Here is a 19,755-nt window from a genome sequence, read left to right on the forward strand (position 1 = left end):
GGGAAAAATATTCAACCCCATCAAAAAATGCAGAGAAGAAACGAACAGAAACTTCCTCACCAAAAGACACATGAAAAAAAAATGCTCTACATCACTAATCATCAGGTGCAAATCAAAGCAACAATGAGATATCACCTCACACCACAGATACTGGCACACATCAAAAAGAATAAGAGCAACCTAATGCTGACGTGGATGCTGGAAGAGACTCTTTGCATTGTTGATGGGAATCTTGACTGGGTCAGCCTTTTTGGAAAACAATAAGGACATTCCTCAAAAAACTAGAAATTGAGCTTCCATAAAACCCAGCAATACCACTTCTGGGAATATACTCAGGGGCTCAAAAACACACAGCAGAAATGCTACCTGCACTACTATGTTCATCACAGCACTATTCACAATAGCCAGAATCTGGAAACATCCCAAGTGCCTGAGAAGAGATGACTGATTCTAAAAACTATGGTACATCTACACATTGAATACTGCACAGCTGTTAGGGAAAATGAAGTTATGAAATTCACTTATAAATGGATGTACATGGAGAGTAATTGAGTGAAATGAGTTAGAAAGAGAGGCATAGACATAGAATGATTGGACTCATTTGTGGGATATTTTAAAAACACACACAATAAGAGACTTATACTCAAAGAGAGTAGAAAAAAGGAACAGGAGGATTTGGTCCACAATTGGAAGGAAGCCTGTCTCAAGCGCTAGCGGAGAAGGCAGTTGGGATAGAGAAAGGACCATCATGACAAACCTTGTTGGAAATGATCACTCTGGATAAGAACTGCATGTCAAAAACAGGTAAAGGAACAAACATGATAACCTCTATCATACCTGTATTGCAAACCTTAGTGCTCTAACCTGGGGTGGGGGGGGCAGGAGAGAGAGAGAGAGAGAGAGAGAGAGAGAGAGAGAGAGAGAGAGAGAGAGAGGGAAAGCTGGCCACAGAAACATACAGAAACAGAGATAGGGAGATAGGCTGGGGGAAGATGGAGGGAGGGAAACTGGGAACATTGTTGGTGGGATGGGTGTGTTGGAACACTGTATGGCTGAAAGTGGACCATAACAGCTTTACAGCTTTGTAACTTTGTATCTCACTTGATCACATGATCACTTGACTTTCCTTTACAAGAGCCCGGGCCAGTAATGTCTCATCCCTGTCACGTGCTAGTGTAGCCCAAGGGCGTCTGTTCGGTCTAGGAACACAAAGAGGCTCAAACCGATTGTTCAGGGTCTTGACGAAGAAGTCTGACCATCTTGTAGGTGGGCGGCGACACGAACTTTTGATGTCCCATGGAATGCAGTCGGTAACAACTCTAGTCCAGTGGTCGGCTCCAAATCTCATCACGTGTCCAGCCCATCTGATTTTCAATGTCTGATAGCACAGCGGTAGGGCGTTTGCCTTGCACGCAGCCAACATGGCCGACCCGAGTTCGATTCCTCCGCCCCTCTCGGAGAGCCCGGCAAGCTACCGAGAGTATCTCGCCCGCACAGCAGAGCCTGGCAAGCCACCCGTGATGTATTCGATATGCCAGACACAGTAACAACAAAGTCTCCAATGGAGACGTTACTGGGCCCGCTTGAGCAAATCGATGAACAACGGGAGGACAATTTCTTTCTTTCTTTCTTTCTTGGTAAACGAGATAGCGTCTCTGATTCTTGATTGTCGATGGATCCTGGATTGTCGATTGTCGGAACTCCGGATTCTTTCTCTCTTTTGAGTGAAACGTGATACTCCAAGCATAGCTCTTTCGATTCCTCTTTGGGAGACCCGAATAGCGTTCTCATCCTGTTTTTGTAGAGCCCAGGTCTCTGAGGCGTATCTCACGAATCATGTATCTGAGGCGTATGTCACAGTGAAGAAAGAAAAGGAAGGAAGGAAGGAAGGAAGGAAGGAAGGAAGGAAGGAAGGAAGGGAGGGAGGGAGGGAGGGAGGGAGGGAGGGAGGGAGGGAGGGAAAGGAAGGAAGGGAGAAAGGAAGGGAGGGAGGGAGGGGAGGGAGGGAGGGAGAGAGAAAGGGAGTTAGGAAGGAAGGAAGAAAGGGAGGGAGGAAGAAAGGGAGGGAGGGAGGGAGGGAGGGAGGGAAGAAGGAAGGAAGGAAGGAAGGAAGGAAGGAAGGAAGGAAGGAAGGAAGGAAGGAAGGAAGGAAGGGAGGGAGGGAGGGAGGGAAAGGAAGGGAGGGAGGGAGGGAGGGAGGGAGGGAGGGAAAGGAAGGAAGGGAGAAAGGGAGGGAGGGAGGGAGGGAGGGAGGAAGGAAGGAAGGAAGGAAGGAAGGAAGAAAGAAAGAAAGAAAGAAAGAAAGAAAGAAAGAAAGAAAGAAAGAAAGAAAGAAACCCAAGAGCGCTGAGAAAACACATAGTTTTGATATAGCGCCACCTTCTGGAAAATAAGTGTCTTGTATCAACCTAGTGAATAATGAAGTGTTTTCAATGATAAGAATGATAAGAGAAATGCTCACTATTTGAAGTACTGACAAAAGAACAACTCTTCAAGCATCATTAAAAACTACAGGAAGGCAGGAAGGCAGGGAAGGGGAGGGGAAGGAATTAGGAAGGGGTAGGGGACAGCAGGGGAGGGGAGGGGAGGGGAGGGGAGGGAAGAAGGAAGGGAACAATTACCTGGCATGTGAAAGACCCATGTGAAGGAGCGGAAGGGATAGCAGGGAAGGCACTTGGTACACATGCAGCTGACCTGGATTTAATTCCTGGCACACATATGTTACCCTAAACATTGCCAGGAGTGATGCCTTAGCACAGAGCCAAAGGTAAGATCTCTGAGCACAATCAGGTGTGACCAAAAAAAAATTTTTTTAATATAAAATGACAATTCTCCAGAAACCAAACAAAATCACAGATAATGTGACCAACTGACAAGAAATTTAAAATAATTGTCATGAACTCAATAAAACTACATATAAGAAAAGTCAGCAACTCAATGAGCTCAGGAATAAAAGTAACAAACTGAAGAACTATTTGTCAAAGAGATTGAAACTCTGGAAAAATAAAAAAAAATTATGGAGGGGCTGGAGCAATAGTCCAGGGGGTAAGACATTTGCCTTGCATGTGGCCGACCTGGGTTCAGTTCCCAGCATCCCATATGGTTCTCTGAGCACCGCCAGGTGTAATTTCTGAGTGCAAAGCCAGGAGTAACCCCTGTGCAATGCCGAGTGTGACCCAAAAAGAAAAAAAAGAAATTATGGATCTAAATAATTCAATAAATCAAATGAAGAATGCATTGAAAATTTCTGGAACTAAAACAAACTATATGAAAGAATTTGTGAGATTAAAAATTTTCAAAACCTAGAAATGATTCAGGTAGAAAAGAGGAGAGTACATAGCTTTTTTTTAAAAAAAAAATGAATAATTCTTGAGTCAAGAAAATTGCTCAAAGGACTGGAGCCCATGCTTTTTATGCAGGAGTCTCCAGGTCTGCCCATGGTACTACTGAGCACCAGACAAGAGGTATTCCTTAAATATACTGAAAATACACTGCCAAGTATATCACTTTTACAAAAAAAAAATTTCAAGAAATATCCAACTACATTAGGAAAAAAAATATCATGAGATTAATGGTTAAGCCAAAGAGAGGAGGGCAAAAGGAGGGGAGAGTTTACTTAATTAAATAGGGGCCAAAGTGGCAGCATAATAGTAGCTCATTTGCCTTGCTTACAGCTGATCAGAGTTTGATTCCCAGCATCCCATATGGTCCCCTGAGCACTGTGAGGAGTAATTCCTGAGTACAGAGCCAGGAGTAACCCCTGTGTATCGCCAGTGTGACCCAAAAAGAAAAAAAAGCCAGGAGTAACCCTTGAGCATTGTCGGGTTTCCCCACAAAAGAAAAGAAAGAAAAGAAATAATAGCCAAGACTTCCTTAATCTGGAGAATATACGAGTCTAGGATGTAATAGATCACTTTAATGACTAAACACACCTCTGAGACATATTTTTGTCTTGGTTTGGTTTGGTTTGGTTTGGTTTTGAGGCCACACCAAACAGTGCTCAGGTATTAGGGGCTATTCCTTGCTCTGTGTCACAAGTGATCCCTAGCACAGTGCTCAGGTGACCATATGGGATGCTGGGATTCCAACCATTTTCATGGGTAGCCTCATACTAGGCAAATGCAGTAACCTCTGTAACTATCTCTTCACCCTGTATGAGATTTTTTTAAATATAAATCTCATGGTAACCAAAAAAAAATCTAGAAGACAAATACCAAAACATAAAAAAAGAAGAAATTTAGTAAAATACATTCTGCATGTGTTTAATCCCCTGCATTGCTGACTTGTTGTTATCTCAGAGTGGCACTGTATGAAGTCTCTGAGAGGGGCATGTATGATTGAAGATCCCAAGCTCTGCCAGATATAATACAACATTTCAACAACCACACCAACAACAAAGGAACAGAATTGAGAAAACAATAGAAAACCACCAAGCTAAACAGGCAAACAGAAAAACACATACAAAAAAGAAACAGCTGTAGAACAACAAAAAAGCACAAAATATAAAATGGTAATAGTAAGTCCTTTTATATCAATAACCTTGCAAAATGTAAATGAATTTTACTCTTCAATCAAAAACACAAAGTGGCTGAAATAATTTTTAAAAAGCATCATTAAAAACTACAGGAAGGCAGGAAGGCAGGGAAGGGGAGGGGAGAGAATTAGGAAGGGGTAGGGGACAGGAGGGGCGAGGAGGGGAGGGCTGGAGCGATAGCACAGTGGTAGGGTGTTCGCCTTACACGCGGCCAACATGGCCGACCCGAGTTCGATTCCTCCGCCCCTCTCGGAGAGCCCGGCAAGATACCGAGAGTATTCGATATGCCAAACACTGTAACAACAAAAGTCTTAAATGGAGACGTTACTGGGCCCGCTTGAGCAAATCGACGATCAATGGGAGGGCCTTTGTGGGCTGGAGCGATAGCACAGCAGGTAGGGCGTTCACCTTACAAGCGGCCAACATGGCCAACCCGAGTTCGATTCCTCCACCCCTCTCGGAGAGCCCGGCAAGCTACCGAGAGTATTCGATATGCCAGACACAGTAACAACAAAGTCTCCAATGGAGACGTTACTGGGCCTGCTCGAGCAAATCGACGATCAACGGGAGGGCCTTTGCTTTGCTTTTAAAAAAACAAGTATCAAATTATAGAATCTAACAGTTTACTACCATCAGGAGACTCACTTCAACCCCCTAAGATAAAGGATCAAAGTAAAGGGATAAAGTCTGGGGAGGGGGTAATTAATTACTACAGATCCCTTGAGCACTACTTGCAATTTGCTCCAAGAAAATGGTAGCCAAAAGAAGACAGGTGTTACCATACTTAGACAAAACATACTTCAAATCAAAAAAAGGAACAGTTTGACAAAGATGGACATTATATAATGATAAAGTGACAATCCACCTAGAAAATATAACATTTATTAACATGGAAGCAAATAACACAGACACAAAAATAAAGCAAATTAACATATCTAAAGAGAGAAATTTATAGTAACAAGTTAATACATATTTCATTCCACAGATGTGGAATACATATTCTTCTCAATTTCACATGAAACATTTTCAAGGATAGATCATATGGTGTGATCAGAGGGCTAGGACAGGCGTTAAACTGCTTGCCTTGAATGTGCTGAAACTAGTTTGACCATTGGTACCACATATAGTCCCTGGATTTTATAGTCTCTGAGTCTTGGATTTTATAGTCTCTGAGTCTTATTAGTGAAATGCACATCAAAATCACAGTAAAATATCTCACACCTACTGGACTATTTTTTTATCAAAGAAATAACAAATGTTGGAGAGGTTGTGGAGAAAAGGGTATCCAAGTACACTATTTTTCACAATGTAAACTGATCATTATGCAAAATTGTATAGAATTAAAGGATATAAATACCATGTACTTCTATCCAAAGAGTGCAAAAACACAAATTCAATATATATATATATATACATATATATATATCCTGCTAATGTCTTTGCAACATTATTTACAATAGCTAAGATAAAGAAATAAAATATAAGGAAACATTAAGTACACAATGGAATATTACTCAAGACATAACAAATAAAATACTGTCAGAACATTTAGAATATTATACTAAGTTACTTGGAGAAAGATGAATGTCAAATTTCACCTATATGTGTAATATTGGGCTGGAGTGATAGCACAGTGGGTAGGACATTTGCCTTGCACGCAGCTGACCTGGGTTTGATTCCTCCACCCCTCTAGGAGAGCACGGCAGGCTACCGAGAATATCTCGTCCACGCAGCAAAACCTGGCAAGCTCCCCGTGATGTATTTGATACGCCAAAAACAGTAACAACAAGTTTCACAATTTGTTGTGAGATGTTACTGGTGCCCACTCAAGCAAATAGATGAACAATGGGAGGACAGTGCTATACAATGGAATATTACTTTAAGTCTTAACTAATAAATAAAAACCAAAATAAATGCAGATATATAAAGAACATATTGATAATTAACAGGGAAATTAGGATGGGAAGAGTGAAATGGGTAAAGTGAGTTCAAATGCATAGTGACAACAGAAAATAGTGTTTTGGTGATGAGCACACTGTATGTATAAAGATGCTGAATTACTTGTTTAACACCTAAAACTTTCATAATGTTATCTAATATTATCCCAAAACATGAAACTTCTTAAATAATTTTTAAATAAAACATACGAAATCTTTTCTTAATTTATTTAAAAATAATTAGCACTATCTAATATAATTCTATTTAAAATACTAAGCTTATTTCAATAAAATTATCATTTAAAATATATAAAGAAGAATTTACCTGATTTGATAGAAGTGTGGAAACACAGTTATAAAATGAGTCCAATTTTTCTGGTTTAATGCCTTCTATTAAGTCCTTCTTGGTAAAAAGATTTATAACCTTTGGATACCATGTGTTCAAAAGCTTTTCTTCAGACTTTTTTATTTGTATTGATAGATCATTTTTCAGTGATTCACAGTCAATTGGGCCCTTAGCTCTGTAAGAAAATTTTAAATGATTTAAAGCAAATAATGAAACCAGAGCAATAGTACAGTAGGTAGGGTGCTTGTCTTGCACATGGCCAACACAGGTTTAATCCATGGTATCCCAGATGGTCCCTGAAACCCACCAGGAGCGATCCCTGAGCACAGAGCCAAGAGTAAGTCCTGATCATACCTGGGTGTGGCCAAAAAACAGAAACAAAAAAATTAAAACAGGGGCTGGAGTGAAATTACAGCAGGTAGGGCGTTTGCCTTGCATGTGGTCGACCAGATTCAATTCCCAGCATCCCAATATGGTCCCCTGAGCACCGCCAGGAGTAATTCCTGAGTGCAGAGCCAGAAGTAATCCCTGAGCATTGCTGGTTGTGACCTCCCCCCAAAAAAATTATACAAAACAGGGTCCAAGAATATTACTGAAGTGGTAGAACACATGACTTACACGTGTGAGTGTTAGGATTCAAACACATGACTCTTTTAACTTTGCCAAGTGTGGTTCAGCCTGCAGAGCTCTGGATATGAAGGGAGTTAGGTAGGGGAGAGACCTAAGGAGAAGTGTTCCATGGACAGTGGTGGAGGAATACTGGTACTTAGGTGGTGGTTGTGGGGACCGTACTTCACACAGGCATGAAACAGTAATCCTAAAACATATATAGTCCTTTAAGCTAATGTGTCTCAAAATTCTTTAATTAAAAATTAAGGTAGTAAGTGCATAGATTAGGTGTCATGGGCAAATACTCTGCATGCACTGGAATGTAAGTTTGAACACTAACACCACATGACCCAAACAAGCACATCCAGGTAAGGCCCTGGAGGCCCCAGTCCAGAGCTGAGAATGACATATCCTGGAGCCCCAGCATTGAACCATCCAGTTCTTGGCTAAGTATTGCTGGAAGTGGCTTGCGGATCCCTTGCACACTACTTTCGAGGTACCCTAAAATAAATAAATACTTAATTTAAAAATAATAATAAAAATTATAGTCATAAATAAAAAGATACTATGGGCCCAGGAGATAGATAGATCAAAGGACTGGAGTACACGCTTGCATGCTGGTTCCCCCCAGTCAGATTCTGGCACTATGTGGCCCCCTTTGCACCTCTAGTAGCATCTCCCAAACACCAAGCCAGGGGTGACCCCTAAGCACCACCAGGTGTGATCCACAACCAAAAAATAATACATAATAAACATACTTGCCAAAAGCATTTGATTCTTCATTTTCATTTCATCTCATCATCCTGTTATTCGTTGATTGCCTTGAGCAGGCCCCAGTAACGTCTCTTTCATCCTTGCCCTGAAATTATATTCACGGCTCTTTAGGAGAATGAGACCCATCATTGTTACTGGTATTTGGCATATTTGGTACACCACGGGGAGTTTGCCAGACTCTGCCCCGTGGGCAGGCTACATTCGATAGCCTGCAAGTTTGTCCAAAGTAGGAATGAGATAATAAGATGTCATAAAAAAGTTATGATAAGATGTCATAAAAAAGTTATGATAATTTGATTCTTATTTTGTCTTATTTGGTGGCCACACCTGGCAATGCTCAAGAGTTACTCAGAATTACTCTTGGCAGTTCACAGGGGACCATATAGGATGCCAGGGAATCAAACCTGGGTTGCTACATGCAAAGCAAGCACCCTACCCACTGTACAAATTTTCAGGCCCTAAAAACATTTAAATTTTAAATGTTAATCAATAAATATGGAATTTTACCTAATTCCTTTTAAGTCCATCAAAACTAGATTGGAGAATGTTGAATAACCAAGTTCCAATAATATTTTCATAACTGGATGAACAATATGCAAATTAGCTGATATTTGATTTCTTAACTGCAGATAGGTCGAACGCCAAGGATTAGAATAATCTAGGCCTCTGGGAAAATAAAATACCACATCAGATAGTATCCAAACAATACACCTTAAACTTTAGGAAATAATGCTAATGACCTGGAATTTTTTCCACATTTTTTTACTAAAGTACTATGAGTTACAAAGTCATTTGTCGTTGAGTTTTAGACATACAGTATTGCAGCATTAATCCCACTACCAGTGTCAACTTCACTCCATCAAGGTTCCCAGGTTCTCACACATATCCTGCTCCTCCTCCCACCCCAAGTCTGCCTTTCTAAGTTTGGGTGTTAGTTTGGGTCTCTTGATTTTCATGTTGTTGACTCTGCGGTTTGGATATTTGGCGCTATCATTTCTTAATATCACCTTTATACCTGGCTCCCCTATCCTGGCACTTGCTTCTCCTCTGTCTTTTCTCCTTCTCCCCTCCACTCTTTCTTTTCTTCTCCCTCATATTCTCTGGGGCCAAGGTTGATCAGGGCATCCCTCCTTTAGAAAACTGAGTTCCCTCATCCAGTTATTCTAAATACCACATATAAGTGATATTATCCTGGTTTTATCCTTCTTCTTCTGGCTTACTTCATTCAACATGATGTCTTCCAGCCCCACCTATGTTGCCACAAATTGCATGACTTCATCATTTCTAGAAGCTGTCTAGTATTCCATTGTGTATATATACCACATCTTCATGATCCACTTATCTGTTGTTAGACATCTAGGTTGATTCCAACTCTTAGCAATTGTACTGAGTGATACAATCTTTGAGTGAATGTTTTTCTGTCCTGGGGATAGATAACCAAAAGTGGAATTACTGTATCATATAGGAGCTCAGTTCTGAGTTTACTGAGTATAAAAAAAAAAGGCCCTCCCGTTGATCGTCGATTTGCTCGAGCGGGCCCAGTAACGTCTCCATTGGAGACTTTGTTGTTACTGTGTGTGGCATATCGAATACTCTCGGTAGCTTGCCGGGCTCTCCGAGAGGGGCGGAGGAATTGAACTCGGGTCGGCCATGCTGGCCGCTTGTAAGGCGAATGCCCTACCCGCTGTGCTATCGCTCCAGCTGTATACTCCATACTTTTTTCCATAGGGGTTGGACCAGGCAACATTCTCACCAGCAGTGAATGAGAGTTCCATTTACACTACATCCCCACCAACAGAGATTGCTCCCAATACTTTTGGTATGTGCCATCATCACTAGTGTAAGCTGACATTTCATTGTTGTCTTGATTTTGATATCCTTAATAATGAGTGATGATGAGCATTTTTTCATGTGCCTGTTGGCCGTACATTAGTCTTCCTCAGAGAAGTGCCTGCTCATTCCATTTCCTCTGCCCATTTTTTGATAGGGCTTTTAGAGTTTTTTGTTATTGTTATTGATCTTTGTGAGTACTTTGTAGATCCTAGATCTCAACCCTGTATCTGGTGTGTTGAATGTAACTATTTTCTCCCACTCAGCTGTCATTTAGTTTTAGTTCATGTTTCTTTTGCCATACAGAAATTTTTAAGTTTAATGTAGCCCCATTTTAGTTTTGATTCTGTAGCCTTTGTCAATGGCATTTTACCATTGAAGACTCCTTTGATTTCTAGATCGTGGAGAATTCTACCTCAATATACTTTATAGATTCAGGTTTGATCTCACAGGTCTTTACTCCACTTTGAGTTGACTTTTGTGTAAGGTGTAAGAAATGGATCCAGCTTCAATTTCTTGCTTGTGGTTATCCAATTCTCCAGCACCATTTGTTGAAAAGGTTGTTTTTATTCAGTTTCACGCTCTCAGCTCTTTTATCAAAAATTAGCTAAATTAGGGATTTATCTTTGGATATTAAATTCTGACCCATTGGTCAGAAAGTCTTTATTCAAATACCATGCTGCTTTGATCACAATGACCTCATAGTGTGGATTCAAGTTAGGTAGTGAGACGGTTCCCAGTTTCTTGTTTTTCCAGTACAGTTTTGGCTATGTGGGATCTTTTATGGTTCAACACAAACTTTATATTTGACTGTTCTAAGTCCTTGAAGAACATTGTCAGTTTAGATGGGGATTGCATTGCATCTATATAGTAGTTTAGGTAAGATGATCATTTTAACAATGTTGATTCTTCCAATCCATGAGCATGGAATGCTTTTCCATTTCTTAAGGTCTTAAATTTCTTTCTTGAGTGTATGACCTAAATTTTTTAAGTGAGAATACTTGGTATTGAAAAGATAAAATATGATGGGCAATGGGGCTCTTGACATATATATATGTACACATATATATTATAAACACAACCAAGATCTTGAAACTGCATTCTCTTCAGAGAGATAATGAAGATAATTTGTGATTGAGGGAGACTTAGAGAACAGGCATGAATACCCTAATAACTTCCCAAGTGTTCTTCTCCAATTAATATGGCTAGAAATAAACAAATGTAGGATTCCTTATGTTTGGAAATGGAAATACCTGTCTGGCATATACAAAAGGTCAATTAAGGCCAAGTTGAGGTATAAATCTTAATTTAAAAAATGGGGGTAGAGGGTAAGCTGCAGAGAAAATGACAGTGGTACTATTTTTTATAGCTATGTTCAAAATAACTCTATGCTTCGATATTTTTATTTGAATGTAAGATTAGTTTATTTTTAAGCCTGTCATAAGCACCTAGATATAATGCTATTTTAAAAAATAATTTACTCACAGTGGGGATTCAGGTAAAGGACCTCCTTCATCTTCAAGCCATTTAACTTTCGGTCTCACAAGCACACTCTGTACTAAGATACATATCTATATTAAAACCTCTTTAAAATCTTTATAAGACCTACTAATATCAGAATTTCTAACTTTAATATTTGATGGTATACCTTACTGTGCATTAATTTTTTTTAATTATATGAAACAAAATCACACTCCTAATTTGTTTGTTTGTTTGTTTGTTTAGTTTGGGTGGTACACCCAGCAGTGATCAGTGCTTATTTCTGGCTCTATGCTCAGCCAGGAGCAGTGCTCGGGGGACCATATGGGGAGCCAAGAATCAAAATCAGAAGAATCAGAGGGATACTGACAGTTGATGATAAGAATAGTAACATAGTAACCCGAAAACCTATAAAGTAAAAAAAAAATTAAGTAAAATTTCAAAAATTAAGTAAAATCTTTATCAAATCTTTCCCAACATATTAAAATTTTCTTAAAATTCTGTAAATAGTAGAATGACAACTGTAAAGACAAAGTAAAATTTTAAAATGTACTAACTGTTAAGCACATAAAATCTACAAACTTGGACCAGAGAGAGTAAAGCAAGTAGGGTGCTTGCTTTGCAGACTGCCAATTCAGGTTCCATCCCCAGCACTGCAAATAGTCACCCAAACATCTCTGGGAGTGATACCTATCTCAACACAAACCCAGAAGGAAACCCAGAACACAGGCAAGTGTGGCCACAAAACACACACACACACACACACACACACACACACAACACACATTACAAATATGCTCTTAAATTACAAGAATTTTTATTAGATTATAGGCTCAAAATTAGGAGCTTAAGTAAAAGTAATATAAGGCTGGCATTTCAGATTTCAGAACCAAAACAAGCATATAAAAAAAATACAGATAGTATGATTGCCATAATCCATTATGTGCATTTTTTACTTTTGATTGGGAGGATCAGAGAAGCAGATTGCCCAGCAAATGGCATTGTGCTCATTTTAATTCAATGCTACTTACCCATATATCTCTTCATACTATTTTCAAAGTCGTTTGATACTTCATTTATTAGACTTTCAATGAGTTTTTCTCTTTCTTTCCCTTCCTTTAGAGACTCAGGTACAAGATTCAGCATATGTTTCAACCATTCTGGCTGAATCGGTACTATGGGAGTACTTTCTACACTTCTCTTCAAATAAAGATAGTTGAGCTGAGAACATGATAAAAAAATTAAATACTTTAATGAGTATATTATTTCAATATAACTCCTGATCCCTGTCTTCTCAATACAAGATTTTTATAATTAAAGTATTCCAACCAGTAATGCGTTTTCAGAATTAAAACATGCTATCCTAAAATACGACCTATAAAAAAACCATTTTATATTTTTTCCTTTTTTACAATGAGTTCTCCCCAAATTAGTGTTATTAATAATGTTTTACTTTCTAAAATAAAAAAGCCATTAATTTATCCTTTATTCAACAAACATTCATTAATTCAACAAATATCCATATTTATGAGTGCTGAGAAAAAGTACTTAACAAAAGATACAAAGCCCTTACTCCCTTGGAGATTATTTTTATCAGTGTAGCAAAATAATTTCATAAACTCTTTTATAATAGTGACTTGTGTAACAAAAACTGACATAATAAAATGAAAAAATACTATCTTGGTAAAGACATTTCAACATCATAAAAAATTTCAATTTATCTCAAAATTAACTGATGTAATGTCAATAAAAACTTATATATTTTCATAAAACAAAACATGTTTATCCTAAAGTTCATGGGCAAAAACTAACATACATTATTGCATCACTATTTACAATAGCCAGAATCTGGAAATAACCCAAGTGCCCAAGAACAGATGACTGGTTAAACTAACTTTTGTACATCTACACAATGGAATACTATGCAGCTGTTAAGAAAAAAATGAAGTCATGAAATTTGCTTAAAAGCAATGAACATGGAGAGTATCATGCTAAGTGAAATGAGTCAGAAAGAGAGGGACAAACATAGAATGACTGTACGCATTTGTGGAATATAAAATAACATAGTATGAGATTAACACCCAAGGATAGTAGAAACAAGGGCCAAGAGGATTGGTTCATGATTGGAAGTCTGCCTCAAGTGCTGGGGAAGAAGGCAGTTGGAAAAGGGAAGGGACCTCTCAGTCAGGTCCCTTCCTGACTGAGAGGTTGGAGGGATGGTTGGAGGGATCTCTTGGGATAAGAGATGTGTGCTGAAGGTAAATAGAGGACCAAACATGATGGCCTCTCAGTATCTGTATTGCAAGCATAATTCCCCAAAGTAGAGAGAGAGTAAGAAGGAAACTGCCTGCCATAGAGGCAGGAGGTGGGGTGGAGTGGGGTGACAGGAGGGATACTGGGGATTGGTGGTGGGAAAGTTACACTGGTAGAAGGATGGGTGTTCGAAAATTGTATGACTGAAACTCAATCATGAATGCTTTGTAACTATATCTCACAGTTATTTGATAAAAAAAAAAACATTTTTTAATTAACATACAAGATTGCCAAGGAGCAACTAGGTGGCCCGGATACTCAAAACCATCACCAGGGTAGCCCTCATGACCCCCAGCATCTGAACAAATCCACATCACTGAGGCCTAGCATTGAAGCATGTGGCCTGATTGTCCAAGCATATGGCTAGGAATAATCCCATAGCTCCATGAGCACTTCTTATGAGCACCTACCAAAAACTTTGCTTGAAAAAATTTATAAATTCTGACTATGTAAAAATTAAGATGTTTGGATGGCATAAAATCATAACTTTATAAAGTTCTAATAAAAATTAAAGATAACTGCAATATATATACAAATAAAGTTAGAGACTGTTTAAAAGTTTAGGGTCTGGGAATAAGAATATGGCATAAAGGAGTGGAGAAACTACCTGGCAGGTGAAAGACTCCGAGTTCTATCCCAAGTACCTCATGCAATCTCTAACCCCAGGATTGCTGTGTATAGCCCTACTAGACCCTGAGCACTGCTGGGGTGATCTTAGTGGTCCTTAGAACAACCAGGCTCAAGCACCAATGTACTGGCCAGAACACACTGAACCATCATAGAAGGGAGCTACAAACATGGAAACAAAACGAACAAAAAACAAACACTGTCCTCCGGTTGTTCATCGATTTGCTCGAGCGGGCCCATGAATACGTCACAGGTAGCTTGCCAGGCTTTATCATGCGGGCAAGATATTCTCGGTAGCTTGCCGGGCTCTTCGAAAGGGGCGGAGGAATCAAACCTATCTCAGCCTGGCTGGCTGTGCACAAGGCAAACGCCCTACCACTGTGCTATTGCTCCAGTATCATGGAAACGAAATTAGAATTAAATCTTGTCATGTAGATTCGGATAGGAATATTACAATAATAACAATTTTTGAGAGATAATTCAATAAAATGATCACATACTTTATATGCAAGAGGCCCAACTTTAATCCCTGGCATTGGTACTGACTGCATAGCTTTTCGAACACAGATTTGAGAGTAGCCTCCAAGCACTGCCAAGTATCGCCACAAAACAAAACAAAAAAAAAATATCCCCTGTTTGTGTGTGCACATGCACACATACACACACATACACACACACACACACACACACACACTAAAAAAAAAAAACTAAAAATTTTCAACTGAAAAATGGAAGGAATTTTTTTAAATGTCTATTTGGCAACTATTACAGTAATTATTCCAGGTAAGAATATCAACATTATGAAACTAGGGGAAGTCTATGAACTTTAAAACAATATTTTTAGTAAATCTGAAATTACTTGAAAATAAAAATACGTGGGTTTGAAGAGATGGAGTGGGTTAAGGCACTTGCCTTACGTCCCGGTGACCCCACTCAAATCTTTAGCACCATATGCTCCCCAAACACTGCCAGACACAAGAATAGCCTCTACAGACTACAGGGGCCCAAAACAACAACAACAACAACAAAATATTTAAATGTTATAGTTTTGTGTTTTTCCTATGGTTCCTTCAAAAGATCTCTAATAGTTTTATGTTTTTAATTTTATAATCTATTTTGGTTAATTTTTATATAAAGTTTAGAACTTAGGTTTGGGTAAAAAATGTTATTTATTTTAGTTTTATTTTGTTTTATTTCTAATTACTCCATTTGTTGAAATACTATCCTTTCACTGAATTGATTTTTAAGCCTTGGTGATAATTGGATGTACTCGTGTGTATCTATTTAACAGAAATCATCTGACCCACTGATCCAGGTGTACAATTATTTTATTATTTTAATTTTGGTTTTGGTTTTTTGGGGCCACACCTGGAAATGTTGAGAGGTTACTTCTAACTGTGCACTAGGGAATCACTCTTGGCAGTACTCAGGGGACCATAGGGAAAGGCCATAAACTGAACCCAAATCAGCCACATGCAAGCACCTTACCCACTGCACTGTCTCTCAAGCCCCCAGGGTCCAACTATTTTAGAGTCTATTAAGTCTATTAAGCCAGGGAGATGGCTTCAAGGGCTGAAGCACATGCTTTGCAAGCTGAAGTCCAGGATTCTCACCTCATGGTGCCTTGAGCATAGAGTAACCCTTAGCATTAGGCCAGGAGTAGATTTAAGCATCCCAAAAATGACCTCCCAAAGAAAGTCAGCTATAGAAGTCTAGTATGAGAGTGCTGAAAAAAAACTTTGAATTTAGCAATCATTGACACAGGTGACATTAATGATAAAGTAGTGGAGAATCTAGAGATCAAATTTCGAAAGCAGTGAATTCCAAAGTAATTTACTATTTTCTTGCCTGGTTCCCTTCTTAAGACTGTAAGACACTTAGAAGGCAAAAATTTTGCATGTGTGGACATGCAAGATTACTAAATTCATACACAAATTAGTCTTCCAATACAGTCAAGCTCGAGTAAAATATTCTAATGTTTTAGGATAGTCTTGCATCAGTTCCCACACACAGTAAAGAGGCAAGTCTGAAACAATCGCTAGTAATCAGGAGACAGACACAGCAGAAAGACTGCTTTAAAAATGAGATGGAGAGGGGTGAGAGCGATAGTACCACAGGTAATGTATTTTACTTGAACCCAGTCATTCCAGGTTCCACAACTGCCACACGATACGGTCCCTCATGAGTATCCCCTGGGCAAGAGAGAGAAAATAGAGGAGAGAGGAGAGAGCGGGCACCAGTGCACATCTAGGAACATGCTATACCATTTCCTCTTTTGTGTAATCAATTCCATATGTTGGCATCCTTGCTATTAAGAAAGTTGTTTTTTGTTTTATAGGCCATACCTTGTGATGCTCAGGGCTCACTCCCGACTCTGCGCTCAGGTTTTACTCTGTCAGTGCTCACAGAACCATGTGGGGATTGAACCCAGGTCAATTATGTGCAATGCAGGTGCTTTACCCACTATACTCTCTCTCAAGCCACCAGAATCTTTCATTTGAATCTCTAGCATCTAGGGACTGGATGGACAGCACAGTGGGTAGCGGTTGCCTTGCACGCGGCTGACCTGGGTTCGACCCCAGCATCCCCTCCCCCCAGAACTGCCAGGAGTAATTCCTGAGGGAATGAGCCAGGAGTAACCCCTGTGCATAGCAGGGTGTGACCCAAAAAGAAAAATAAAATCGCTATCATCTAGCCTGTGACTAGCATACAATAAATTATAAATACGTACTTATTATATCAATGTTAGGAAAATTCATTATTTCATTAATGAAAAATTAGATACATTTCCTGTGACCCAAAAAGAAAAAAAAAGAACTTTGTAATAATTTCTTTGAGCATTTTCAAAAAAGAAATATGAAAAATTTAACTCACCCCTCTTTTTTTAAGTTCACTGGACATCTGTCAAAGCAAGCAGACATAATTAAATCAAGATGAAAATTTTTTAAGCAACTATAATTTTTTTTATAATTTATTTATTTATTGAATCACTGTGGGAGAAGTTACAAAGCTTTCAGGTTTAGGTCTGAGTCATGCAAATATCAAACACATTTCCCTTTACCAATACTTATTTTTTACCACGAAGAACCCCAATAAAACCCTACCCTCCACCCCTCCCAATGCCTGTGAGGCAGAAATTCTAGTTAAGACTCTATCTACTTTGACTTGATTCATTGTTTTGATAAAAGATGCACCATTATTATTTAGAGTTTATCCCCCTCCCCAAATCAGACATGTTGAAAAAGCATTGTGAAATGATTTCCTTTCTACAGCTGGGTTCAAGAATTAAATGTCATTGCACGGCCGCGGTTTTGGATTTCTGCTATTTTACTTATTAACCCTGGAAGTATTTCTACTGAAAGTCAGATAATTAAGAGATTGGTTTCTGTGCTCTGGAGTCGTGGCCGTGCCGGAGAGCCACTCGTGGGGGGCAACTGGTGACCTCGGTAGGGCGTGAAGGATGGACTGGAACGCCCCCCTTCCCATGAGGTTTTAGTTGCCCCCACACCCCCGGCTCATACCTGCTCTCCACAAGGCTCCCATGTGGCCGCCATCTTTCTTTCCAGAGGGGGAAGGGCGGAAGGGAGCAACACCCTTTCCCCGTCCCCCCCTCACCCCCCCCCCGGCCGCAGACATGATGGCGTGGATTAACGCATAGTCCGTTCACTTTTCTGCTCCAGCAACTATAATTTTTTAAAGTTTTTAAAGTTTTAAGTAGTTTAAAACATTCTTTTGAAAACATTTGCTATCTTGAAACTTATTCAAAATAATTAAAAATTAAAATAGTATAAGGATAAATATGTTACCCTGCCACACTTTGGCAGCTTCAAAGATGAAGTCTAAGGCCTTATGCATGTAAATCATGCAATCTGCCCACTAAGTCATATTCCTAATCCTTAAGAATAAATTTTTAGAGCCAAAAGAATGACTCAAAAGGCTGGAGAATATGTCTTATGTGTGGGAAGACCACTCCCACTCCACCTCACCTCAGTCAGCAATTCACTGCTGGGAGAGACTTCCAAGCACTGTGGGCCATATACCCTACACCCCCAAAATAAACTTTTTAGAGAGAACATGAACTTACAGTTGCAGGATACTCTGGCTCTGGTGTTGAAGGTTTTCTTCTATCGAGTGTCTTATCTAAATTTACTTTGGCTCCTTCAATTCTGAAATTTATAGTTAGAAAATATATGATGCTCTTGAAGTAAATATTCCAACATATCAAAATATTACCACCAGTGGGGCTGGAGAAATAGCACAGCACTTACCTTGCATGTGCCTGACCTAGGTTCAATCACGGGAACCCATATGGTCCCTTGAGCCCTATCAGGAATTATCCCTGAGTACAGAGCCAGGTACAGCCCAAACTCCAAAATTAATTAGTTAATTAATTAATTAAGCAACAGCACCACCATATAGGGTTGATGTGAATAAGGTAAAGTGATTAAAATAATGCTTAAAGTAAGCATTGATTAAAGTACTATATAACATTTACAATCACTATTTTTCATTTTTTATAATTTATTTGAACATGGTCTCCTATGAACAACCTACCAAGTTAGTTTTTTATGAGAATATGAACATCAATTCACTTGAATTTCAAAAAAGACTTGTTTACTAATTTGCTACTTACACTAGCCGATTAATTGTCTTCACTTGCTCCTTGGATTTTCTGTAATTCAGCAGCTTACTCTGTGCTGGTGTGTCAACACCTGTGTTTTCAGGAGGGTGGACAATGGGAGGTAACTTCAAGTTCAGAGCCATCTTTTCTTCTTCAATGGCAGTTTTGTTTGGATCTGACATTTTGGAGCCCTAAACATAAAAATATGGTATACTCTAAAGAGAAAACGTTAATAAAGTCATGGTTATAAATCATCAATATATTCATCACCTATCTTACATATAAATACTAAAATTATAATTCTTAGCCTTTCTAGATATTCCTCTTAAGAGTAATATATTCACTGTATCACTGTCATTGTATCACTGTCATCCCGTTGTTCATTGATTTACTCAAACGGGTGCCAATAACGTCTCTTTTCCTCCCAGCCCTGAGGTTTTAGCAGCCTCTTCTTACTCGTCTTTTCCCAATGATTGGAGGCTCTCTCAGGGTCAGGGGAATGAGATCTGTTGTCATTAAGAGTAATATATTAGTTTTAAGAATAGCAGATGAGACAATGGGATAGGTGTTCCTTTAGAATTTGTCCAATAAGTTGATATTAAGAAATGAAACAAGGGGCAAGAGTGATAGTACAGCAGGGAGGATGCTTGCCTTGCATGTGGCAGACCAAGCTCGATCCTCAATA

At 39.1% G+C, this 19,755-nt stretch overlaps 1 protein-coding gene across 1 annotated transcript in view; it reads right to left on the bottom strand.

Moving 5' to 3' along the window:
* Positions 1 to 19,252, bottom strand: part of DNAH12 (dynein axonemal heavy chain 12) — a 209,920-nt gene extending 190,668 nt beyond the window's left edge. The window contains exons 1-7 of the mRNA XM_056129552.1: positions 19,083 to 19,252; positions 18,534 to 18,615; positions 17,324 to 17,350; positions 12,541 to 12,730; positions 11,516 to 11,588; positions 8,708 to 8,866; positions 6,797 to 6,992 (exon numbers count right to left, since the gene is read on the bottom strand). Of these exons, the coding sequence (XP_055985527.1) occupies positions 6,797 to 6,992; positions 8,708 to 8,866; positions 11,516 to 11,588; positions 12,541 to 12,730; positions 17,324 to 17,350; positions 18,534 to 18,615; positions 19,083 to 19,252 (897 nt within the window). The remainder of the gene's footprint in view (positions 1 to 6,796; positions 6,993 to 8,707; positions 8,867 to 11,515; positions 11,589 to 12,540; positions 12,731 to 17,323; positions 17,351 to 18,533; positions 18,616 to 19,082) is intronic.
* Between the last annotated feature and the right edge of the window lie 503 nt (positions 19,253 to 19,755).

The sequence above is a fragment of the Sorex fumeus genome, unplaced genomic scaffold (genome assembly GCF_029834395.1).
Source record: "Sorex fumeus unplaced genomic scaffold, SorFum_2.1 ptg000072l, whole genome shotgun sequence".
NCBI lineage: Eukaryota > Metazoa > Chordata > Mammalia > Eulipotyphla > Soricidae > Sorex > Sorex fumeus.